At 48.2% G+C, this 26,735-nt stretch overlaps 1 protein-coding gene across 3 annotated transcripts in view; it reads right to left on the minus strand.

The window, feature by feature from the left end:
• Positions 1–1,220: 1,220 nt before the first annotated feature.
• The window catches only part of CYTH4 (cytohesin 4), a 249,374-nt gene continuing 223,859 nt past the window's right edge, over positions 1,221–26,735 (minus strand). For 2 of the 3 annotated variants that reach the window (XM_086963093.1, XM_086963086.1), the window contains 6 exons: positions 12,485–12,633; positions 11,030–11,141; positions 10,597–10,673; positions 8,611–8,682; positions 7,760–7,914; positions 1,221–3,219 (listed from right to left, as the gene is read on the minus strand). In XM_086963093.1, coding sequence (XP_086819219.1) covers positions 3,147–3,219; positions 7,760–7,914; positions 8,611–8,682; positions 10,597–10,673; positions 11,030–11,141; positions 12,485–12,633 — 638 coding nt within the window. In that variant the 3' untranslated portion in view covers positions 1,221–3,146. The remainder of the gene's footprint in view (positions 3,220–7,759; positions 7,915–8,610; positions 8,683–10,596; positions 10,674–11,029; positions 11,142–12,484; positions 12,634–26,735) is intronic. The other variant, XR_015309467.1, reaches the window with a different exon arrangement.

The raw sequence follows: 26,735 nt of genomic DNA on the forward strand, positions 1-26,735 counted from the left end.
TCTCATTTTTCAAAACCTCTAAGCAAAAATCACTGGTTGCGAGATTTCAAGAACTCACTGTTATGGCGAGCCGCTTGCTAGACAGTCAATGCACCAGTGCTACCATGAAGAGATGATAAGTGACTTGAGGTGAGAATGCAAAGGAGACAGTGGCAGAATTCAAGTTTTCTTAAAGTTTGGGTCTGCTCCAATGGTGATGGGTTGGGTTGGGTCCAGGAAATCAATTTCCCAGAAAATAAGAAAGTCTACTTTGAACTACTTCAGTTAATCATCCTTCTCGGTGTAGCTTTTCAAGGCACACCAGTAGGAAATGAGGCTGGTATCTCTAATTCTACAGGTTACAATTCATTTTTGTAGATGCCTTCTGGGGTGCCTTGACATCCAGATTCAAGTATTTCGCTTGTTCAGTGTACTGGGCTAGTTAACTGGCCTATATCACAAAATCTACTTGTTGCAGTCAGGATTGTGTGGTGCCTGAGGGCGCTTTGGGTCCCTGGAACCTCGTATGTAAGGCTAGGTGCACCGAAGAACCCTTAAACCTATTGATTGCTGTACTGTTTTTCTTCCATTCGAGGATGCCAGCCATTCCTGGGTTCAATCCATATATGACTTGGGGTTCCCAGGGCAACGGATCCATGACTTTCACCAAACGAGTCCAGGTACATAATTACTGAATCTGGTACATGGGTTCCCAGTCTCAGTACTTCAATGCCATACCGGTCATGATCAAAAGTATCTAGAGTACCTCTGACCAATTTGGGGGGAGTCCCATTTCTTACGTCAAAGCCACACCAAGCTGTCACCAGCACATCTAATAGTTTAACTACCATCGTGATTGGTATAGCCAGTCCTATATTGCAACATTTATTTGTTTTTGCAGTTTAATACTGCATAAATTTGACCCGGAGGTATCGAAGTGCTTTACTAAAGGTGAAGATCTATTGTAACAACATAAATAACTAGACTTAATAAAGAGTACTGGCTCACACAGTGTGATAAAAAAATGGTTATTACAGCTCTTAGAGGGAAGCACACAACTTCTGCCCAATCAAAATGTAGTCCTGTCAACCAAAATGTTTGCAAAGCCAAATCCCCTCTCTGTACTACTCCTGAAAGCTGTTTTTAGGTTGATCAAATAAGGTCAACAATGACAGCGCCATCAAGCCAGACCTAAAAACAAAATATGCAATTGGCTCATGAACTCAATACAGGCAAACAGATATAGTTGTATCATTATATTTATCACTTTTTAAAATCTGCAAAAAACAAAATAATCAATATACACTGTACATTAATGCAAAATATCTGCAACTATCCATTCACAAATTCAATTTTTCAAACAAGAAGATGCTTAAAAAACATTATAAATGTGTCTTTTTCTCACACTAGTAACATCACAGTGTAAGCCCTTTGTTTGGCTTGCCAGACTATATCTTCGTTTTAGTTATCTTAGACTGGATTGGCAAGTTCTGGAAGCCTCCTATGGGAGCATTGTGTCCTGTTCTGAGAGCTGCATCCTAACAATGGCATTCAGCTCAGTAGACTTCATCTACAAAATTGTGTCCAGTGCTCCAAATCGTCCTCTGGAACATGGTGTCCAACCAATTTAGGGGAATTCATGTGGAGTACTAGGTATGCACCTGTTACAACACAATTTTTACTCCGCACTACCACTACAACTAAGAGGTAAGTTTAATTTACTATCCAACACCTTCCCTAGGGTCCACGGGGACTGGAGTTAGAATAGTAAATTATACTTACCACTATCCAGCACCCCAAAGCGCTATGTGTTGTAGCGGTATGCGTTGTAAATACCGCGTTGTAATGGTATGCAGAGTAAAAGTATGCGTTGTAACGACATACATCCGGAGTACTCTGCTCATTCAAGTTTTGGGGGTCTCATCAGGCATATAGTGGCCAGCTCAGGAGCCCCCGTCGGGAGTATTGTGTCCAGTTTGAGTGACATCCAGTTCTGGGCTATTGTCATTTCAATTATTCTGCGTAGTTCTGGGATATTGTGTACAGTTCTGGAGTACTACCATATGGAGTATTGTGTGTTGTTCTGGAGTATTGTGGCCAGTCCTAAAGCCTTCACCTGAACTGCTGGTTCCAGTTGTGGGGGACCCTCTGGAGTATTGTGTCCTGTTCTAGAGCATTGACAGCTAGAATCCTGCATCCAGTGCAGGAGCATTGGATCCATTTCTGTCGCCCTCGTTTGGAGTATTGCGTCAAGTTCTCGGGCCTCACATGGAATCTTGTAACCTGCTCTGAAATATTGTTAGCAGATTTATTGTGTCTCGTTTGTGAACATCCACCTGTAATATTGTATCCAGTGCAGAAGGTCTACGTGGAGTGGACTAACGTGTCCAATTCTGGAGGCCACACTTGGTATATTGGGTCAATTTCTTTGCAACACATGTACAGGTGGCTAAGTACAGATTAAAGACAGTCTTGAGGTCAGCTTCCAATATGGCATTAGATTAGCATTAAGTAGTCTTTGCAGGCAGACTCAAATACTTAAATCTGTATGGTATATAGTTCAAGAGAGAGGTGGAAGATCCAAGAGAGACATTTAAAATCCTATTGTAGGATTACAATGGAGGTGGGAGGTGTGCGAGAGGTATAACGATGGAGCAAATTCTGTGACAGAATTATAGGTTGGTAATGCACCTCCTTTCTATCCCAAAGCAACTTTTTCTGAAAACATACCCTACACCCAGAGTTGAAACATACCACAATAATAGCTGAGGGACAATCTGCCCCGATGATCTTTGTGACACTGCTAACCAGGCAAATCATTGTCTTTAATGCAACAATTATTCAAGTAAAGTTTAGATTTGTGTTGCAGATTCTCCCAGGGATTGCTTGAGATTTAATTCAAGGTTCCTTCTCTTCGTGTGTTTCTAGCTGTTCAACAAAGAGAATGAGTTCAGCAACTCACGAAAAGCACTCGCCGGTGTCTAATGTTGCTGACTGAAAGTCAAGTCCTTGAAAATCTTACTTTGGGTCTTGGTGCCCAGGATGTCAGCACATGTACATTTTTCTGAAAAGGTTGAGAAGGTGAGTTCCTTGGAGGAACGATCTTCCTGGCTCCTCAGGGTCAAATGTCAAGGATAAGGGCGCTCCTTTGCTAAACAGCAATAGGATCAATTCTTTCGGACAATCCTTTTCTTGCGAGCAGCAACAAGGTCATAGAAGGGATCTCGTGTGATGCTGGCCCTGTAAGAAGAAATTTAAATATACTCAGTAATTCTTAGGTGCACTTAGGCATGAATAAGTAAAGAAACTGGATACATCCCCAAATTTCTCGAATCTCACCTCCTAATGCAATGTATATCATGATGCACTGACTATATCCCTCTGGCAAAATCAAACTCATGATGCTTGTTGAGGTCTATATGCTTTGACAGAATCTAGGCCTGGTTCAGCTTTGTTAAGTTGCTTCAGACCACAAAAAGCTACCCCAGAAAGAGAATCTGGTTCAGAAATTAGAACTTGATTTACTACAGTTTTTCCTGGCTTAACACATTTTAAGACTTTCTTAAGCAAAGAAACATGGCCCTGATTTACTTAAGGTCTTTCTTTGTGTAAGTCAATCTTAACACTGTCCAAGGTCAGAAAAGATACTCTGAAATTGTCGTAAGATGGAAATCACAAGCATTTAAAGGTTTAGTAAATCTGAAACAACCCTCTAAAATGGTGGTAAGATTGGGGAGTGTCTGCATAAAAACCCAGCAATGTCACTGAAGAAACAGACATGGAAGACGTGCCTTAAATGGGGCCTGGCTTTCTACGCTATTGTACCAGTGGTCCTTTGATGCGAGGATCACTGGAAAAGGTTTTTCAATGGTGGAGTCAGTTGAGGCTCTGCCATCAGAAAACAGGTGGTTCCCCCAACTCTGACTACGGTGGGGAAACTGCTAGGAGAGTAAACAGAATAGTCAATTATGCCTCTCCCAAATGAGCATCTTTGTAAATCAGGCACATCTTGCCAGAATTAAAATAGCCATACTATTGTGTTAAGCTAGAGAATAATCAGGCTCAAATTGCGGCCTGGTTGTTAAGAGATACCAGTCATACTAGCCATGAATCTGTGCCAAAATGCCTCACTAACGTCAGCATTGCCATGTTGTCATATCACATGGGGGGGATCTCACTGCCTTGTAGATGTTCTGTGCTCTTCATGTTAGAGTATTTATTCACTTGGCATTCCCTCTCCACTTACCACTCTGCCATGCTCCCAGTGGTAGTAACTAATAACCATCAGACTCGTACAAGTGTGACAATTCAGACTATAACAGACCCAAAGCTATAAGATTGGCTTGGGCGGCATATAATAGTAATTTGTAATATATATTGAAATACTGATTAACTGTTGCTGTGGTCAGCTCTTCAATAAACAGACAGCGCTACCTTGTGGCAGACTAGCCGGTGTTGACAATTAAGTGTCGGTGCAGAACACCGGAAACCACTTGCTCAAATTAACCACTGTGCCACAGAGGAAGCTCCAGTACAAACAGGAGCTAGAAGTGTCCCTATCTACACATGCGTGGTGAACTATAATGTAATGTAATGTAATGTAATGTGTAAAAATGTAATGTAATTTGACTTATATAGCGCACAAATCACCCAAAGGTCTCAGGGCGCTTGCTTAGGGAACCCGTCCTGGTATTCCCTTGTGAGATACCCCCGGCAGGGTATCCACAAGGTGAAAGCCAGGCATCCCGCCGCGAGGGGCCGTAGTGGAGATTAAGCAAGCTATTGCCCAGAGTCGCAGAGTGTGACCCCGTGAGTTGAGTAGGCACCGGCGCGAGAATTAACGAGTCCGTGGAATTTTTGAGCCCGAGACCCTGCCGCGCCGGGAATCGAACCCTGGTCCACGGCCGCTCTCAGCCTCCGGGTCTGCCGCCTCTAACCACTGAGCCACACTTCTCAACTATAGATTTACTTTTCCATCCCTTAAGTTAGGATTGTAAATAGAAATTTAAACATTAACAAATAGATTCCCTTTAAAGGTCAGAGCCTCTCATAGGGTAAGGTGAATGCATGGGTGATGGGAGCATAAAGCAGGAACTTAGTTATGCATAGAGAGCTAGATGGAAAATGCAAGGGCGATGTCCTCTCTTCCTGCCCAGCCGGTTCCACTGACCACAGGACCTCTTGGTGACTCAGGGCATGCCGTCACAAAAAAATACAATTGCGCGTTTGTGATGAGCATTTGGTCTGTCACACATGCGTGGTCTAGTTTCCGTGAGTGTGGCCCTTTGTCTTTCGTTAATCAAGCTTGATGGTTTAGCTGGACATCAGTCATGTCCTCTTCTCACATCTCAAACTAGCATCTTACACCAGTGGTTCTTAACGTTTTTACTTCTGTCGACCCCCAGTGAATCCCAACTAGAAGTAGGGAGCCCCAGACTAAGAAATGTATGTGATTAGAACCTCAAAACATTACATTAAAATACAGAACCAAGAATTCATCAAACTAATACACCGATTCCGGAATATTTTATTTAATTGACAAAGAAAAATATGGTAAAATCAAAATGTATTTTGGGAAGTGGGAGCTTTTCAAAATGTACTTTTGCCTCTAAAAGAGGAAGTGATACGCTACACTCTAGCATATCATTTGTTCTTTTTTGCTCCTATTTCAGTTTCTTTTTGTTGGCACATACAAGTGCTTATTTTGAGACCACCAATAGTCCGTACTCGATTCCGTTTTCTTTATTTGCACTGCCCGCCAGAATCATGTTAAATATGCCAACCTAATTTTTGACTTCCAATTTCAAATGTGTTCATATTTACAGAAGTTACAAAATCTTCAATTTAAATTGTTATGTATAAGCCCTTTTTTCAACCTCTAAATAATCTTGAACTCCATTCGAAGACATTTCGATCAATGTTTGTAAGTTTGTCATCATGCATGCTTTGGTCCAATTTCTTGGTGTCTGTTAAATGCCATTTGTAAAACTCTTTCGTATTTGAGGATTTTATGTCACCAGACTGGTTTAATGTGCATCTTTCCTGTGAATCCAAATGTTGCCTCCTAGAACAGCTTACGTCTCGTGTAGCTGTCACCCTCTAACACCAAGAAGGCAGTACAGATCCCTAACAGTGTACAAGTCAACTCTTTACTGCTGCTCTCTTCATGTGGTATCTTGGAGAGCAGCAAAAGGCCCCCTGAATTCCAGATCTTTCATTCTTCGTCTGCCCTGTCTTGCCTTATCAAAGGCATCAGGTTGCAGAATTGTGACATCCTTCCAAAGTACTCACATACCAGCCCTGGCTGGAAGCAGGAGTGACTTCTTAACAAATGCAGTCGCTGCTTAATCTAGGTCAAAGGTGCTCAAGCTGTTTTAGAAGACCTGGATAAATGCCAGAATTCCAGAATAACCACCTACCATGTAAAGTCATACCATGTGAATTCATATTATGTGGATGTCTTGTAAAGCCGGGCTATACCTGGCACTCATGGACCAACACTGGACACCCGGGCTAAGCCTGAATCTAGAACTAAGAAGTCCATGTAGAATCCATATAGTGACATTTAGTAGCTGCCACAGTGAATATGAAAATCTCTTTGTGATATATCTGATGAACCCCTGCCAATACAATCTACAATACTGGTCTGATTCTGAGGGTACTGTGAGTGGGTAGCAGGGATAAGGCAAGGGACGTGTAGATCACCGGTCATTTAATAGTGGATTGGATGAGCTCAACAGCCTCAAGTAAAATAAGCTTAAAACAGTGGTCTTAATATGAGGAACTCCTCAGATCATGCATTTTCCTCTTTTGTGACCAGACCTCATGATTTTGTTTGGACACCCCTTTTTTAAATGCTCCTTTGTTTGGACCCCCCCGAACAAAACACCCCTTTATTGGACACCCCTTGCCTAAACGCCCCTTGTATGAACACCCCTTTCATAAATGCTCATTGTTTGGACACCCCTTGCCTTGGATACTATATGCATAAATGGTCTAAAGAAATGGCAGCATGAGCTCTTAGATTTGGCCAAAGGTACGAAGGCTTTTTCCAGATATTGAATGGAAGAGTATTCCCGCCATACATCATGAAGTGGCTGTCAGAGCCTTCGTTAATTTAAGACATCTGACAAACAACCTTTACAATATGATTCCACTTTTGGATCTAGAGCAAAAGAGATCTTGTATTCCCACTCATGAGATCACTGCATTAATTTCCAATGGTGAAGCAAACTGAATGTATAATTTATTGCCTGATATTCTGTTTGCATACTTTTTGGTCAACCTACAAGCGGGAGAAACCCAGCCTCTGTTCTATGATACTCATTCTTCACTCAATAGCATATTGGTGGTACAGAAGCCTAGGTGCAAATGCTGTGGCAATAGAAGCTTTGTTGTCCGAGACCAAAGCCTCTGGGACAATTTGCCTAGTTGTGTCTTACTTGAAAACCTCCCTGTTTCATTAAGTATTGTATCACTAGTCTCTTCAAGTGCTTCTTTGTTTAAACTCTATGCATGCAATATGAATAAAAAGAAAAAGGAAATAGTATATAAAAACTGTTGTGGGTAGAAGTGTTTTGTTTTTTTCTATACAGCCAGACAATAAAGCACTTCTTGGCTGGTTGGTGAATTTGCTCCATCTAAATGAAAGGGACATGCCTCGTTCAAATCAGCACTTACGCAAGAATCAGCAATAAGACAAACACCTATCTATCTAAAATGAATCCCCTTTTACCTCCCACCACTACTCTGAAGCGAGGCCCATTTTGAGTCCCCTCACCTGATTGCTGTGATCCACTGGTCCTGCTCCTCTGGAGTAGGTGCAGAGATGCGATAGGACTCGTGTTTTCCTTGTACCACTTTCCCATCATTGTCGGTCTTGCAAGCTTTCACCTTCTGGCCTTTGCAGCCATTATTGAAGAGCTCAAAACAATTCTTCATAGAATTTGGGGAAAGAGAAGGAAAATTACTGTGCATGTTCTCAGCAGGACAGGTGTGTTTTTTTTTTAGCCACCGCCCCTTGGAAGCTCCTGATTAGGTCTTGGATAGACTAGTACAGGAAGTTCATATCTCAGCCCCTCCCTAAATATGACCCATCAACAGACTTTTACAGAATAGTTATACCTCATAAGACACCTTAACATACTTCAATAGTCTTGTACAGTGTGATAGCTGCTCTCTTAGACCCAACTCCAAGTAGAACTGTTTTATAAATAGAGTGCCCAACTCCCTTCATGTCAATACAGATATTTTTTTCAGTCTTCGGCTTTTGTGTTACAGCCTAATGCATTCTGGGTATGGTATTTTAGTTTTGCTTCCACTGAACCAATTACACCAACACATCTGAAATCAGTAATTTGTGAGTGAAAAGGTCAGGACTGGAGATAGTTTCCTAATGGCCAGAAGAGAGATTTTCAACCTTTGTTTAGAGTTGTACAGAGTTATCTGGTCTCTGTGAGACTATCTGGCAAATTCTTTAAACCGCCTGACAGCACTGTCTCATCTTAATTGTATCCCAGAAAACTACTTCGAGGAAAAAAAATATTTCCACCTCAGCGTCAGTCCTCACTCAGACTGCCAGTGCTACCCACAATCTATACACATCCTTAGCACACCATATCTTTTACTTACTGGTTTCTTGGAGTCATCCACCTTCTGAACAGAAAGGTTCTCCAGTGGAATGATCCCTCTGGGCTCTTTGTCCTGTGGAGTGAGAGATTAAATTAAAATGGGGATATTGGTGGTAAAGTGGTACTCTGTGTGCACAAACTGAGTGTGGGTCGTGCCCAAGGGTATTTCGAAACCACAGTTAACAACTAATACAAATTCTAACTTTCAATATAAGCAAGGTGAACAACGGTTTTCCGAGTTTGGACACGTTGCCTGCAGTATTAGTTGCTCAAGACATCGAGGGGCCCTCCCTCATCTAGAACAATGACATGTAACCATTTTATTTATCATGTGTTTTCTATATTCTGTTGCAATTTTGTATTAAAAAAACCCCACATCCAATAAACTACGAAATAAGGCTAGTTCCGCTGACAACCCATTTAGCAGTGTTTCTTAATTTTCTCTGTTGGGGGTCACTTATGTCTTGATGGGGTGCTATCATGTACTCAATGATTTGTTTTCAGTCTATGAATATGTCTCGGCTAGCATAGAAATTAACATCCCTCTTGTCCTGGTATCCATCTTCTACATTCAGGATCTCTGCCAATGCACTACTCTTACTTCCTATATTGAGTCACTTGTGGCACCAGTGTCAGTCTGTTTCCTTCCTCTGATGAAACTTGTACACTATTCATTTACACCTCCCTTAATACCTTCATTTTGTCAGTTTCTAGTATGTTATGTAAGAGATAATTTATTGGAGTGCACGTATACAGAAATGTTGTCGCTATTGACAGAGGAAAAGTAGAAGTATATCGTACTGTCCAACATCCTTGGATTGAGGAATACCTAGGTTTTAGGAGCTTCCTGCTGACTTTCAAGAGTTTGAGTCCCTTCAAAATTAGAGATGAAAACTGTCACATTTTTACCAAACACAGCACTGAAGGGAGTAGCTCTACTTTGGTCATTCTCAGTTTGGGAACACTGAGTATGAAAAGGACAGCCATACCGGTGATCACATCATCCAGTATAGCCGTCCAGTAATTTTGATGGCAGGGAATTTGCAAAGATTACATAAAGAGATTTATTTCCAAGAACTTTAGCTCTGAGCAATTCTCTTTGGGTCACAGACAACACAGTGAACACTTGAGCCAGGCTCTTTACTTACAAGGTGACTGACACGACAATATTATTTATCTATTGACGACTGGGTTAACTTTACGCGCATAAAAACTCCAAATACATTTACTTTCTCGACATCAACTTTTATTTTGAACTATGCAGAAGCTGTGATACTGTTCAATGGCTTATTGGCTGGGGTGAAACGTGTCGGAAGAGTGTTTACTGTAAGAAGAATAAAATAACAATTTATCATTTCAGTTGACCTTGATCATTATGCCTACCAACTTCTCTAATGGTATGCTGAGGCACCCAATTTGCAAGTATTAAAATAAAATCTGGGTAGTAAGGTCAAACCAGGGATGACTTACCTAGTACCCAAACCAAACTAGATACCTAAGTGCATAACTAAAGGGTATTGCATAGTCAAGTAAGTGCAGCTAAAGACACTTCCTTTGCAGTGTAATAGCATTTGTGCAGCCATCACATTCTGGATTACCTGGAGACCATGGTGGGTCTACATGGATGCCCCAGATAACAACAGTTGCTATGAAATGTCCCCAACTGCACATATGCAATTGCAACTATGATCCAATGAATTAAGTCAATATTTTTTACTGTATTGATAGGTTGAGAGCAGCTTCACGTAGAAAAAGACCATAAACTGACAGCTCAAAGTGGAGAGCCAATGGTGGTCTACAAAACCTCCATCTTACTGGGATTGGGTTTCCAGTTGTGTCGGGACATCCTCAAACTGATTACGGATGAGCAAATATTCAGAAAGCATACATTAGGGGCAAGGTATGACAATGATATGTCCCTCAGACTGGATATAGATCATATGGAAACCTGCATTGAAATATCCATGTATCAATACAACACACATACCGTTGTGAATTCAAAGTAATACAGGCAGTTATCAGTGAGGATGAACCATCGACGTTTCCATGTTTTCACACGCCCACCTGCAAGAGGATAACAGCAATTCAACAAAGGGAAAATGTGGGTCATCCATGCAAAATCCCAAAAGGCGAACACCGTTTCAGAAAGAAAATAAATGAATGAGCAAAAGGACTGTCTGAAAATCCATCCATGGAAAAGTATAAAAACAAAAAACTAGAAGGGGAGAAACTTGAATTTGTTTTTGTATGACAGCACAGTCCTTTTTAAACTAAAGAAAAGAGCAAATGAATGAGAAAGGCATCCAAGAAACCACTGCATTTTCAACCCAATTCGGTTGTAAGCTAATTATGGTCAGTCATTCCCCACTCCTCCTATTCAGATCACGACTCTTCAGACCCTGCAGTGATTCCACCCTCACCAAGTTTCATGAGCCAGCCCTCACGCTCCGGGTTGAAGAAGGTGTGTGTCAGGTCATTGCCATCATCCTCTGGGATCTTAAATGGCTCATTCTTGATGCTGTCATAGAGTTTCTGCAAGAGAAAGAGAAGAGCTGTCAACAGGAGGGACCAACAGGAGGGACCATGGAGCACAAGCTTGCACAGTGGACAAATACTTCTTCTGCCCTAACATGATTTGAACCTCTCCTGACAATCACTTCTGAATTAACCACTAACATCAACCACCAGAGTTCTCATCAAGCACCAAATCGCATCTCCATCTCCCAACAACCACTAGCTCCCCCAACCAATAGCTCACACATACTAACTCACACAAACTAACAGCTGCCACCAGCATGCAGCGGCCGCTGGTTCCCACGAACCACCAGCTCAGAGAAACAAACTATTCCCTCCAAACAACAGCTTCTAGCTAATCAAGCTTTAACTAACAACTTGCTCATGATCATGTTTCATGAACCAACTGCCACCAGGAACCAATAGCTGCAACCAGCTAGCTCCCAACAACAACTGCCTTCGACCATTGTTTAACAGCTCTGTCTAGGACTCCATGTTGGAAAGGTCTCTCTCAATTTTTCTTCTTGATTGCCCAAAGAAAGGATGGCTTCACTAGTAGCCACAGAACCACCCAGCATTTAGTATACATATAAAAGGTAACAAGTGTCTCCTTATGAGAGTCTCAATTGTTAAGAAAAGCTACAAAGGGCACAAAAACCTCTTTGGCAATCGGGATAATTCCTGATTAAAGATGATGAATAACAAAGGAGTTGAAAAGCAATGTATCAAAAACACCCTGAATCAGAGAGAGTCCAACACAGATCTTCCAGAACTAGAATTCAAGGCAGAATCCCAGCTGAAATAGTAAAGCAAAAATCAAGAGAAATACGAGTAACGGATTGGTAATGAATGTGATTAAATATTGGCAACAAATGCATTGCAACACATCCATCTCAGGCCAATTCTTCATTTTATATGGGCAGGCAGGAGCTAACATCACAGAAAAAGGGTTAGCACAAACGTGGTTTGAAAACTGGGAAGGCAGCCAACTTGCATAGGAGTACTCCAAGTAACAGCCTACATGAACTACTAGCACCCAAAAAATGCCATTGCCTACCTGCACCAAACTGATACCACCACCCACTAGCTTCCACCAGTTTCCAGCACTCACCAACCACCAGCTTCCATCATCCCACCAGGCATATCTCCTGAACTTGGTTTCATCCTACATTACAACTGGATGCCACTAAAAACCTACCTTTCACTCTCAGGCGTGGTACTCACCCTCGCAAATAGTACAACACACTCTGCACATGCCATAAATATCTTCTGCTCTTTCAACAAAAGATTTTAATATTCTCCTAGTGGGATTCTCAGACACTTGTCTCAGGATTTTCCCACAACTTTTTCAGGGCTCTCACCATCAGGAGGTCCTCAGGAAGGTCCCCACCTTCATTGATGCCTCGGTTCATGGCCACAAATCGATGCAGTGGGGGCTTGTCACGGACGTTTGGGTTATGAAGACTCGTGTTCAACATTATAATGGAGAAAGAGAGAACATAGCAAGTGTCTGATAACCATCAGAAAAAAAGACAAGAGGGAGAGTGTTAGTATGACTCAAGGGGGGTCACTATTTTGCCTAATAACCAACATAAGATGGGGATGCCCATCTGGTCACATTTCTATTCAAGTATATGTCAGGAATAAGAATCTATATCTTTGTGTACTTTAAAAACATAACCGTTCACTATGCAAATTAGTTCTTTTAACTGTTTTGTATGTGTGTCTACATCTTCTGTGACCATGGAGAGGAAAGGGGCTGAAGGCCAAGTTCCTTTATAAGGTCATGGAACTCAAAGATGACTTGCAAAATCCTTTTAAATGTATGGTAGAGTGTATTTGATTCCTTATAACACATAGCCACACCATCAGCAACCCCAAAACTGATTTAAGTCTATATATGTTGCTCTTTCCTGTTCATTGCTGATCAGAACACACCCAAAAGTGGTTAATAATTTTTGCAAAAGAATTTTAGAACCTGTAGAATGTAAGTCGAGTTAAAAAAAAATACTGTGGCCCGGATTGTGTAGAACCCGGAAGAGAATGTTTCTTTTTATTTACTAACCAAAAGTGTGATCAAATAAACATGTTGCCATAAACACCCAATTTCGACCAATCACGTTTTCTTTTTAGAAAATATATTAAAGGAAAGGAAAGCCATTGCTCCTTTTCATTGTTTAATCTGAAGCTGTAATTATGCTTTGTGACCTTCTTCTCTCCTTGGTGCTGGCTCTGGCAGGAGGAACTGTAGTGTCAGAACCCAAAAGTAATAAGGTATTCTAATTGAGCAGCTGCATCATGTCTTTATTACGGGTAACTAAAGCTTTTACAACACGCCTTAAATATGGAAATTAAAGCCAGGCTTTTATGCACGGATTGCAGGCTCTTATGACAGTTAATAAATCAGTAGCGGCCCGTGGAGGGAGTGCTGGGGGTGGTGTGGGGGGGGGGGGGGTGTGCGGCGGGGGAGGAGCAGGGGGGGGCAGTGTACTACGGATCACGGCCGAACAGAGGTAAGTAAACAAATAAGTAAATAAAACTAATTTCATTGCGCGCGCTGCATTGCCAAATGTGATGCAGTGCGCGCAACGAAATTCGTTTTATGTATTTATTTGTTTACTTACCTCCGCTCGGCTGTATTCTGTAGTTTACTTCCCCCCCACCCTGCTCCTCCCCACCCCACGCCACGGCCCCGCAGCACTCCCACCGCGGGCCACTACTGCGTTCTACCCACACAATGCAAGGACAGAGTGCAAAAATATGGCACACAGCTATCAAGATCATTGTCAGTGTATGAGAGAACTAGCTGGTAGTTAACGGGTTGCTGTTCCCCGTGCAAAGGTTGTGTATAATATAGGCATGTGCAAGGAAGAGCCCATTCTCCTCCTGGCAAAGTGGTGGGAACACTTCTGATACCATTGGGTTCCCTGCCTATCGCGCAATAAACAGACCACGCAGTGTCAGCGTAAAAGGCCATTTTATTAGACCAGAACTGCGCATAACAATAAATCAACAATAAAAGTAACAGCAAACCCCCATTCACACTTCCCCCCATTCGTTTCATTCACCCACGTCATCACTAAGCCCTAGCGGCTCCAAACACCCTTCTCTTGTCCGTCAATCACCGTCTTCCAGCCCCCAGTCATTGCAAACTTCCAATCAAACTTCGGTCCGTCCTGTGCCAAGTCCCCCCCCAAGGGATGGGTATGCCCGCTCTTGACCCCCTGTCCCTTCGAAACCTGCCTACCGCAGCTCTGGCCTAAACTGGCAACGCAACAGACCAACCCAAGAAACCACCTCCAGTTGCCGGGTGGGTGGGCGGCCTTTCGAGCTCCCTCCCGATGGTGCCAGGCGCAGAAAAGAGGAAGATCCCTTCCTCCCCCGCGCTTAAGTACCCACCCCCTAACTCCTCCCCTTCCCCTGCCTGGACTATCCCCTGCGCGAAAGACCCCGGGGAAAGACTAGTCTGCGACTCTGCTTTCCCCGGGGCCCGGCATCGCGCAATAAACAGACCACGCAGTGTCAGCGTAAAAGGCCATTTTATTAGACCAGAACTGCGCATAACAATAAATCAACAATAACAGTAACAGCAAACCCCCATTCACACTTCCCCCCCATTCGTTTCATTCACCCACGTCATCACTAAGCCCTAGCGGCTCCAAACACCCTTCTCTTGTCCGTCAATCACCGTCTTCCAGCCCCCAGTCATTGCAAACTTCCAATCAAACTTCGGTCCGTCCTGTGCCAAGTCCCCCCCCAAGGGATGGGTATGCCCGCTCTTGACCCCCTGTCCCTTCGAAACCTGCCACCCAGTGGACCCCCTGTAGGGCGGTACACTGCCCCACCCCCCCACTACGGGGCCGTCCGTCCGTCACTGCAAAGTCACTCCCTCCGGCACCAAATCGACTCGTTCCACAACCTGCTCACCACATCCCGCAACTCCATCATATACCACGCATTCCCCAGTCGAGACAGATGCACACCGTCCTCCCTAAACGCTAAAGGCTCCTCCAGTCGTATCCCAGGATGTGAAATGACTTTTACACCCCTGTCCGCACAGTACAGCCTCATTGCCCGATTCAGTTTCCTCCGGGCCTTCTCGATAGCCCCGTGTTTCATGGCCCCCCTCCAAACTTTCCGGGGGACCAGCTCCGTCCAGGCAACGCAGGCCCCCGCCATCCTTGACTTCAAAACATCCAAGTCCCTCTGCATGAGTTGCAACAGAGCCAGTCCAGACAATTGCACCAGGTCGTTCTCGCCCAAATGAATGATCAACAAATCCGGGCATCCCCTCTGTGGGACCATCTTCGCGAGCCATGGCAGTAGTGCCCCCCATCGCATTCCGCTCTTTCCCCACCATTTCACCTCGTGCAATTGTCCTTTTAGTCCCAGGTTACGTCCGTAAACCTGCTGGTCAGCGTATTTGGACGCCCAGTGCACAAATGAGTGCCCAACGATCCAAGTCACCGTCTTACCGCCCGGGCCACCCACGCAACCTACGAAGAAAAAGATGTTAGAACAGGCAAACAAAAACAGTGCAACACCAACAAACCTGCCTGGGACCCCAACTATTTCCTCACATACCGCTCGCAACAGCGCGACTTCCAACGCCCAATCCTCCTAATCCTGTCCCCGGACCAACCCAGCCGGGCCGCCGCAGTCGCAGCCCCAATGCGAAAAGAATGAGTACCGAAACCAGTTCCATCAATCCCCAGGCGTCCCAAAGCCATACGCAGCACCGCCAACAACTGGCCAGCCGACACTCTCGCACCAGAGGCATGGCAAAAAATCTCACCCCCCCGGGTCCCCCCCGACCCGCAGAAAGAGCGCCACTCCAGCACTGGGCAGACCGCCCCACCAGACTCATTCAACCACACCCACGTACCACGTCCCATCTGATCAGTCTTCGAGCGGCCCAGCCATATCCCCAAACGCCCCGCATCAACCCTCCCATCCTCAAACAACCTGCCAGCTCCCCGCCTCGTGCCCAGCAATTCAGACACCCGAAACGCCCCAAAGAACATCCACACCATGCACAGACGAAACAGGCCCACCTCGGCCCTGTCATAGCAACACCCCAACCAGCCGGACCAACAAGTCAAACGTCACTGCCTCCCGTAGGCGCCCCCTCCCGGCGCCCCTCTCCCGGCCCCACCCCCGCAACATGCGAGCCAGCACCACATCCTTGGTGGGGTCGAAACCCAAAAACAGGACACAATAAAAGGAAATGCCCGCCAATTTTCCAGAAATCGTAGCAGCAGTCAGGCCACGGTCCATACAGGAGAGCACATAGCCCCTCAAACCTTCCAGCACCTCCGACTCCCCACTCACCACACCATCCACCATCCAGCCCATAAAAGAACTAAATTCAGACCATGCCAGTCGATATGTCCTCCTCGTGGACGGAGCCAACGAACCCTCCACCAGACCAATCATCCTCACTCCCCCAAGGCCCAGATGCCGTCCGGCAGCTCGGTCTTGCAGGCGTCCGCTCCCGGCGCCAGGTGTCGGAACCGCTGCCACTGCGAACGAGACAACGCATCCGCAATGTCATTATTCGCCCCAGGGACATGCTTGGCCCGAAACACCACATTCAACTGCAGGCACGCCAACATGAATTTACGCAACAGCCGCAGCACTCGCAGGTCCCTCGCCCTCTGGTTATTAACAAGGTCCACCACCGTCATGTTATCAACGTGAAAGAGCACTGTCCTGTCCTGAAAGTCATCCCCCCACACCACCAGAGCCACCAGCAAAGGGAAGAACTCCAAAAACGCAATGCTCCTGCCTTGCTTGATCCAGGAGGCCGGCCAGCTCTCCGCACACCACCGACCATCCCAAAAGACCCCAAACCCCGCTGACCCAGCCGCGTCAGAGAAAATCTGGCATTGCCACACTGCCCTCTCCTCATCAAACTCCAAAGGCACCCCATTGAAATCCTGCAGGAAAGTAATCCAAGTCCTCAAATCCGTCCTCACCCCCAGAGAGATCCTCACCCTGTGATGCGGAAGCACTGCCCCCGACATGGCCATGCCGAGCCGCCGACAGAACGTGCGCCCAGCCCGCACCACCCTGCATGCAAAGTTAAGGAAACCCAGAAGCTTCTGAACCGCCCGCAAAGGGATCCGCCGTTCCCCCACAGCCCACTTCAGACACGCCAGAATCTCCTTCACCTTAGCTGCCGGCAGGCGCGCCAACCACTCCACCGAGTCCAATTCAATCCCCAAAAACGTGAGGCAACAGCTGGGACCAGCCGTCTTCTCCGGCGCTAGAGGCACCCCAAAATGCACAGCCAAGGCCTGGAAACGCGACAGGGCCCTGCCGCAATCCCCCGACCCCGCCCGGCCCAGAAAAAGGAAGTTGTCCAGGTAGTGAGTGACCTCGCGGCACCCACTCACCCGCACCATGACCCATTGCAGAAACGTGCTAAAAAGCTCAAACAACGCACAGGAGATGGCACAACCCATGGGAAGGACTTTGTCGACATAGATGGCACCCCGAACTGCATGCCCAAGAGCCCAAAATCAGCCGGGTGAATAGGCAGGAGCCGGAAAGCCGACTTAATGTCACACTTCGCCAGCTCCGCACCGGGACCACACAACCGCACCATCCGAACCGCATCGTCCACTGACGCATACAGCACCCTCGAGTCCACTTCCGCAATAAAGTCATTCACTGATCGACCCTCCGGCCACGACAAATGGTGAATCATCCTGAACTCCCCCTCCTCCTTCTTCGGCACCACCCCCAACGGAGAAATGATCAGGTCCGGCAGCGGCCAGTCATCAAACGGCCCTGCAACTCTCCCCTCCGCCACCTCCTTCTCCAACTTCGCAGCCACCACTCCCGGCAGTTCCTTCGCCGACCTCAAATTTTCCGCCCACCGACGCTCCCTGGGACCCTGGTAACCCACCCGAAAGCCTTTGGTGAAACCCCAAAAGAGTCGCGCCGCGGACTCGCGATCAGGATAGCACGCGAGCCACGGGGCCATCGCCTCCACCTTAACCGGAGTAGGCGCCCTTCGGGCCAGGCTGCCCCCGGCCCCTAGCGTTCCTCCACTGTTCAGAGGGGGTGGCGAGCGAGAGGCATTGAGTAATGGGGTGCTTACCGCCGCACTTTGAGCACTCATGCTTGCAGGGCCGGCTCTAGGCTCATGGTGGCCCTGGACAGGGAGCGTAGGTAGGGGGCCCGGAAGAGGGGGTCCGGGCGGGGCGGAGCGCGCAGGCCAGTAAAGAGGGGAGGGGGTCAGGGAGTTTAGAAGTGGAACAGAGCCGGAGGCCGCCAAATCCCTGCCAGGGGCCACCACGCAAATATGTATCCATCCTCAGAGGATTAATATATTAAGGATATATATTGGCATGGTGGCCCCTGGGGTTTGGTGGCCCTGTGCAGGTGCACAGCTTGCACATGCCTAGAGCCGGCCCTGATGCTTGAACTTGCAAGGGTACCTGGAGCAGAAACCCCGACTGTAGCTCCAACACACCCCCGTAGTGGCCCCTCCCTGTTTGGGCGGCTGACCGGACACAATGGTGTTGGGCACAGTTCCGCCCCCCGCCTCGCCCTGGGCGGGACGCGTCGGAAAAGACCGATACAACACCGGTAAACCGCTGGCCGTATGTGTAGAGGCTGACGAGTGCGAAGACGCCATCCACTGCATCCAAAGCTCCTGATCCACCTCCCCCCAGCTCTTTTCCGGATCGGCACTGACCCGGGCCCGAAACTCCTCATCATAGCTCAGCCATGCAAACCCCCCAAACTGCATCTGGGCCTTACGAATGATATCCATGTATTTGAATAGCGCAATCGCCCGGTCCAGATACTTCTGACAATACACGCTAGCATAGATCAGAAAGGCCGAAGTTCAATTCTCCATAGTGATCGGCACCCTAGGCCGCCTCGTCAGCTCCCACTCCTCCTCCTTGGAACCCTCCTTCGCCTGAACCTCCCGGTGCAGCAACTTAAACACATCCACAAACTCATGTTTCCAAATCTTGTCCCTCATTTTCTCCGACAAATGCGACCCCAAAGGCATCGCCAGTCCCATATAAGGCATTTTCTTCGGGACCTTTACCCCCTTTTCATCTTTCCCATCACTTTTGTCAGTTTGCACCCCCAATGTCACCGACTTACCATCCACCTTCTTACCATTCGCAGGTGGACCGCCCGAAGGCGCCCCCCCCCTCCCTCACAGACCCATCCCCCACACCCACCGACCTACAGGCCCGCTTCCTCCCTTCCCCACCCCGGGGCGCGTCTTCCCAGACCGCCCACCAGGCACTCTCACCTGTTAGTGCCTCCGTCCGCTCCCGGGGCCGTCCTCTGGACTCCTTTCCACGGGCCTTCCCAGTTCCAGTCTTCTTCCTCGTCCCGGGGTCGACCTGCAACACACAAAGGCTGTCATCCCCCGCCGCGCGGCCTACGCCTTCCAGGTCATCCCGCACCTCCCCCTCTTCCAACTCCTCGCTCCCCTCGCTGTAATCCAGTTCAAGCACCGGTTCCTGATCCACACCTTCGCATGCGACATCCTTCACAGCACGTTTCACTCCCTTTTGCACACACTCGCGGCCACGCGTTCCGGTGGCGCCACCAGTAGCCGTTGCCCGATCCCGCGGAGGAGGGACAGCCGCCGCGGACTGCCCTACTGCTTCCGGCCTGTGTCTCGGAGCCGTATTGCGCCCCGCAAGGCCCCCCTTCGCTCTGCCGGCAACCGCCGACTTGGATCCCCTCCCGCCCCCCAGGTCGCTCGAACCTGGCAGGGCCCCGGCACCATCGGGCCTCAAAGCCGTGCTGGCCGTCCCTACCCCGGCCGCGCCCTTGGGAAGGTGGGCGGCCGGGCCTGACTTCCTCAACCTCGCCTGCCTAATCTTCTCCTCCTGCCTCTCCACCTCCCTCTCCTCCTCAGAGGTGGGGGTGGGAGGACCCTCGATGTTGTGGCCCCAAACTGCACCCACTCTGGCCCTCGTCTCCTCAGCCCACCTGACCTCCTGAATCTGTTCAAGGATACGCTCCCCCCGTGACCTCTCCTCCCAGGAAACGGAACCCCAAATCGGGGGGGGAAGGTGTGGGCCGTGGCCAAAGAATTCGCCCCCACGGGGGAAGAAACCCACCTGTTGGAAACCCTGCACCCAACCCGGGCCGCCAATAGGAACCAGAGCGGGAGAAGCGCTCCGGCCTACCGTAAACCCAGGCACCAACGGCCACACTACCGCCGGGGTGCCCGCCCTGGTGCCCCGGGACAAGTCAATAGGAGCCCCCCCAGACCCCTCCCCCGGCTCCCGCAGCTCAAGCCCAGGCCCATCCCCACTAAAAGACGCTCCCTCCAAGCGGGCCACGGGCCCAGAGGCCCCGCCGCCGCCCACCGACCCATTCAGGCCTGAAGCGGGCCCGGCCTGGGCATCTCCTGGCTCCTCCCCCCGCGTGGCGCCGGCCAGCGCCAACAGGGGCCCGCGGAGCGGGAGCGCATCAGGCGCGGCCCTCACGGCCGCCCCCGAGGCCCCAGGCAAAAATTCCAACGGGGGGAAGGGGCGCGCGGAGGTAGTCCTGCGTTTCCCGCCCCGCATCCTTGGGAACACCCCCCCCCTCCTGACTTCAGGCCCACCCTCCAGGACCTGGTCATCCTCCAAGCAGGCGAAAACCGCCGCATGCACCCCGGCCGAGGCAGCCCTCGTGCCCCTGGTGGCCCCCACCCAGGCCTGGTCCATGACCCCGGGCCTAATAAGGTCCTCGCGGCCGGCCCTAGCAAGCAGTAACAAGGCCTCACGGACCTGTTCCGCAGACACACCAGACATCCTACCCGAGCCAAAAAACAAGAACAAGAGGGCAAGAAAAACCCCAGCTGTCGTAAAACAGCTCCGAGCACAAATCCCAAAAGCAGCACTAGGCCTCAAACTACGCACTAACTACAACTCCTTTCGAGCTCCCTCCCGATGGTGCCAGGCGCAGAAAAGAGGAAGATCCCTTCCTCCCCCGCGCTTAAGTACCCACCCCCTAACTCCTCCCCTTCCCCTGCCTGGACTATCCCCTGCGCGAAAGACCCCGGGGAAAGACTAGTCTGCGACTCTGCTTTCCCCGGGGCCGGGCATATCTCTCACATGAAATGTGGTTTGCGTTTTGGTAACCCGTAGTAGTCTTCTAAGTCACAGTTATCCAGTAGTGCTGCTCCCTTGAACTGCACCATAGTCTTTCGTCTGCAGTGCATGGGCCCATTTCTATAGGTTGAGGCAGGGGCTTCACAGCTCGTGCTGGTGTGTGGTCCTGCACAGCTCAACGGGAACTATCATACTGACTCGGACCTGTCCCGGCCGACACTGCTGTGGCCTAATCCCAATGTGTTGATTTCAGAAAAACGGTCTTGCTGAGGAGTTTGTGTGTTCCAATGGTCGAGCTCTGGGTCTGCTTGCAGGCAGTTCTTGTCTCTTGCATATTCCTCTCAGTCTGGTCCAGCCATAGTGTGTGCCTCACAGTGTCAGTGGAGGGGACGCGTGTTAGACCTGACATCCTTGGTGTGGTTACCCCTGACTTTTTGCCTCTGCCTCCTGTGTTTTTAATGCTATGCTGGATTTCACTTGTGCTGGTTTAGATGCTTTGGGCCCTGAGGCCACTACTAATCGGTGGCCAGGGGCAAGTGCTCCCTGTGTAAATTGTTATTGTGATTGGTTATCCATTAACGGCATATTGGTATTACCAAGAAGTCCCTAGTAAAGTGCACTGAGTGTGCCAGGCTGGTGAATCCAATGCTACCAGTTGGCTTGCAGCACTGATTGTGCCACCCACATGAGTAGCCCTAAAATAGTGTCTCAGCCTGCCACCGCAGTGCCTGGGTGCAGTCTGTGAACTGCCATGTTGTCCTGGCAAGGGGCACTTGCCAGGCCCTACCCTTCCCTTTCTGTGCACATAGGACACCCCTATAGTAGGTCCAAGGTACCCCCTGGGCAGGGTGCAGTGCAGGTGAAAGATAGGACATGTACTGGTGGTGTAACATGTCCTAATAGTGAAATACAGCCAATTTCGTTTTTCACTATTGGAAGACCATCTTGCCCATAGGATAGAATGGGGAAGGCTGTGTACCAGTATACCAGCCTGTCTTCCCATAGGAAGAAGATGGAGACATGGAGTCTGGTACCCTTGAATTCAGAATTTAATAACACATCTTTTTGTGAAGATGGTTGTTAAATCCTGCGATTAGAAATGGCACTTTTAGAAAGCTGCTGTTTCTCTGTTCAAACCTTCCTGTGTGTCTCTGCCTGTTTGTGGATTGACTGTCTGGCTGTGGGGAGTGACAGGGGCTGGTGAGGTGTCTTGGCTCCATGAGTCTGGGTGTGTAGTCCTAGGCTGAATAGGCCCATATGCATTTAGAGAGGTGGGTGGGGAAATCCCTGTAGCTGAGTTGGGCTGTGCCTGCCTTCACAAAGGATTGGCTCCACCTCCTGCTGGGCGTCTGAGGACCCTGGCCCCCTGTCTCAAAGGAAGAAGATGTGCACTGGCAGAGTGCCCCCAGGACTGGTTTGAACTGGATCCAGAACCCCCAACACATGAAGAACAAAAACTTTAGGGGTATAAAAGTAGGACAGCAACCCCATGAACATCAGACTTCTACAATCAAGAGGAACCTCTGCCGGAAGGAGAACAGCTGGAGAAACTAAGGAAGACTGCCCTTGCTATGTGCTCTGGGGCTGACCTGTTGTTCTGCTGCTTCAACTAAAGGAGAGAAGAAGGGGACTTTGCTGTGTGCTGTGATCCCACCAACTGCTTGCAACCAAGACTTTACTGTGTGCTGTGTCTGCTTAGAGTCTCCAAGGGCCTGAGAAGAGCTGACCTCCTGTTCCTGGAACACAGGGTTAAAAAAGTTCCCACAAAGAGCCTAGACGCTGTAAGAAACATCTTATTCGCCAGCTGTGCTTTGCTACTAACTGCCTGCTGTGTGGGAGGATAGGTGTGCTCATTGGCACCCAACTAACGCTGGCCGTGAGACTGTTGGGCCTCCTGTGTTAGTAATTCCCAGAGCAACTTTGTGCCATTGTGGGCGGCCTGCTTGCGACCTACGCCCTGTTAAGGGAGCTGCCGTGCCCCAAATTGCCCGGTTTGCACATCACCGCCGCTGCCCGGGACAAAGAACAGCCAAAGAAACTCACCGCCATCAGCCCCGGGGCCGCTGACATCACCGAAGATGCCGCGCTGGGATTGGACCGCCGCAGGAGACTCGACTAAGGAGCCTGTTGTCATTGGTCCGCCGCGAAAGGCTCGACTAGGAAGAAGCGCTGTGATTGGGCCCGGCCGAAAAGAAGAGTCACGTGTTTGCGGGGCTCGCCGACAGCGCCACGCTGGGATTGGCTCAGCGCTCGTGACAGCCCAGTGCTTGTGCCCCCATCCTCGAGGAAGCCGCCATCGCGGGAGATCCACAGCTCGACATCGGAGGTCGGGGAGCGCTGGAAAGACAGAGCCTGTCCCGTAGGGAAGTCCCATTGAGCTGCCCAGGCTGCCCCGCACAAGCATATCAGGTAACGGGCTCCGATCCCTTTTTGGGAGCCCGCGTCTGCCGCCGTGCTTGCTGTGTGCACTGCGGGCAGACTGAGTGGAGCGCTGGGTGCTGGGTGTGAATGGGCAGCGGTATTAAGGCATTGGAGGCAGAGGGGTGCTTATGTTATGTTTGGAGTCCCGTTTTGAAATCAAGCAGCATTTTCATACTCGCTGCGATAGTGGGACACAGGGACTGCCTTATGATTTGGAGCTGAGGCCCAGCCCCTTTTGCTGGGATGTGTTCTTTTTGCAAGGACAAGTGAACTATAAGTTAAAGAAACCCTACCAGACATCGTTTTTGTTTGGTTATCAAAGAACCACTTTTGTTTTCATCTGCAACAGAAGTTATTATGTATGTTGGCCTTGCATTGTTGATTTTTAGTCTTGCCTAAATTTTAGATAAAGAGTTTTTTATAGTTACCTGTGTGGTGTCCTTTTGTGGTGTGTCACAGTGTTATTGTGGGTGTTGGTGCAAAATACTTTACGTATTGCCTTGGGGATAAGTCTGTCTGCTCGTGCCAAGCTACCAAGGGGGTGAGCAGGGGTTATCAACAGTGTGTGCCCCTTTGCCTGACTAGAAGTAAGTCTTCCTATTTGGTCGAAGGCACCCACCTCTGCCAACTAGAGACCCCCAATTCGAACACTCTCACATTGTCGTGACCTATTGGCTTTGCCTGTGCTTATTAATTTATGGTAGGTAAAAAATGATGCATTGTTTTGCTTTGATTTAATAAATCCATTGCTTCTTCCTGATGACTAGCGTAATCCCATCAGCCTTTCACAGAAACAAGACAGGAGTCTGTCTTTTGTTTCTATAGTCAACTTTGAGACAGCAGTAATCAGAACACATTTTCAGCTCTTGTTGATTTAACAGACATCATGTCGATATACTTATGTAATGTAATGTAATGTAAGGTTTTTTTTATACCGCGCTACTATCGCTCCAAGGAGCATCTAGGCACCAACAGAATGACCCAAAGATGTAAAACGGTCCGGCTGCTAATGTTAACTAATCCAACCTTCACACTAGAGCTCTAGCTATGGTGTCCTGTGACTCCTGAAGCTCAAAAATCCAAGTTTTAAGTTATTTTCGGAATTCAGTTTCAATCTCCACTCACTCTCACTCTGAAATCTAAAATGGTCTTGTAAAGATACATTTCCTTAGTGGGTCATTGTTTGTATGATCATTTTGCATAATAGTGCTAACCGAGATTCCTATGATTTGTAAACAGAGAAGAGTGTTCCAGTCTTGCTGCTTGAGATAGTAACAACATCTGGTCTTTTGGTTGCAGGGTGCGGTGAATCATCCAGTATTGGCTCCCTGAAGTTGACAACTTGTAAATATGTTATTGCATATTTGTAAATATGTTATTGCATATTCTTTCAACTTGTGACTGTGGTGTTCTGAGGCATAGCGCTCTAGTCGCCAGTAGGACGCTAGGCGTGTACTTAAGCGAGTCATGCTGACGCGCAGCGGATACGCGCTGCGGGGACGCCAGACTGACGCCCGAGTTACGCCAGAGTTCAGCCTGTCTGCGCCCGTCCGCGCTGAGGACGGGCTGCAGGACGTGCTGGACCCTGGGACTCCCGACGTATCCATGTCCCCCACCCGGGATGATTTGTTTCGCAACCTGCTGTTACTGAGACCCCCTGCGCACTTCTGTCATCATCGGCTTAGACCGGAGGTACTGCTTCAGGCGCGTGCGTGTCCTTCCTGTAAAATATCTTTTAATTGTTCTATTCAGGCCTGCAGGCATTCTGCCCCTCCTGCGTCTGTTAGTCATATCTCCCAATCCAAACAGGGCTTCTTGATCAACGCACGCTCTTTGATCAGACACGGGATTGAATTTCATGACTTTGTTAGCACGAGGCATCCGGACTGGGTCTTTGTTACCGAGACGTGGGCCTCTGACTCCTCTGGTCATGATCTTCTGTTGGCCATACCTGAAGGATACACCTTCCTGAGGTTAGATAGAGAACGTTGTAGAGGTGGTGGAATAGCTATTCTTTTTAAATCCACTCTCTCTTGCACCATAAAACCCCTATCGGTTCCTACTGACCCCTTTGAGGCCCTATACTTTTGTATTGTGCATGCTCCTTCGAGCTCTTTTTCTGGTATTTTACTTTATAGGCCCCCCGGGTCCAGAGTTAACTTTTGCCCAGAACTCTTTAGAATTTTGGAACCCTATTTTGGTAGACCACATCTTACCATTTTGGGGGATATCAATTTCCACTTAGAGGATATGGCCTCGAAAGATACCTCCTCCTTGCTTAATTCTTTGGAGGCGTGCGACTTTGTCCAAAGAGTTCTCCACCCGACCCATAAGGCGGGGCACATCCTTGATGGGATTTTTTCTAACGACTCTAGACTAGATGTTGGAACGCCGGTACCGATTACTTGGTCCGACCACCTAGCAGTCCCATTGTCCCTAGACATCCCCTGTTCTGATGTTGATTTGGGCACTGGCAAAAAATACTCTAAAAGGAGCTTCAGAAATTTTACAAATGAGGCTCTCGCCCCTTTTATTCTTAACACCAATATCACAACTCAGCGGAAGGTGGATGAGTCGGCTCAAGAACTCACTGATGCTATCACCAGAGCCGCTGATGAATTAGCCCCTCCCTCCTTGAAATCTGTAGCTCGACAGAAGCCAACTGCCCCTTGGTTCTCAACTGACCTGAGGCTTCTTAGACAAAAATGCAGACAGAAGGAACGTGGATGGCGTAAATCCTGGGATCCCAAAGATCGAGAAGTCTATAAGAGCCTGTTACGAGAGTACAAAAATAGAGTGATTAAGGAAAAACAGGACTATTTTACCAACCTAACCTGTTCTCTAACATCCTCTAAAGAGCTCTTTAAAATAGTGGATTCACTGTGCTCTCTCCAGGTCTTTAGAGGGGATGATGAGTGTGTGCAGTGTTACATTTTCAAAATCCTTGGGCTCAATCCTTTTTTAAATGAAGAAGATCAGAATGGCCAATTCTTTGTAGAAAAATAGTTCTTTATTAATGAAGATACAAGCGTGGACAGCCGACACGTGTTTCGCCCCTGTGGCGAATTGCGCCAGGGCTTTCTCAAGGCTGTAATAAATCACA

Source organism: Lissotriton vulgaris, chromosome 1_1 (assembly GCF_964263255.1).
Source record: "Lissotriton vulgaris chromosome 1_1, aLisVul1.2, whole genome shotgun sequence".
Classification (NCBI taxonomy): Eukaryota; Metazoa; Chordata; class Amphibia; order Caudata; family Salamandridae; genus Lissotriton; species Lissotriton vulgaris.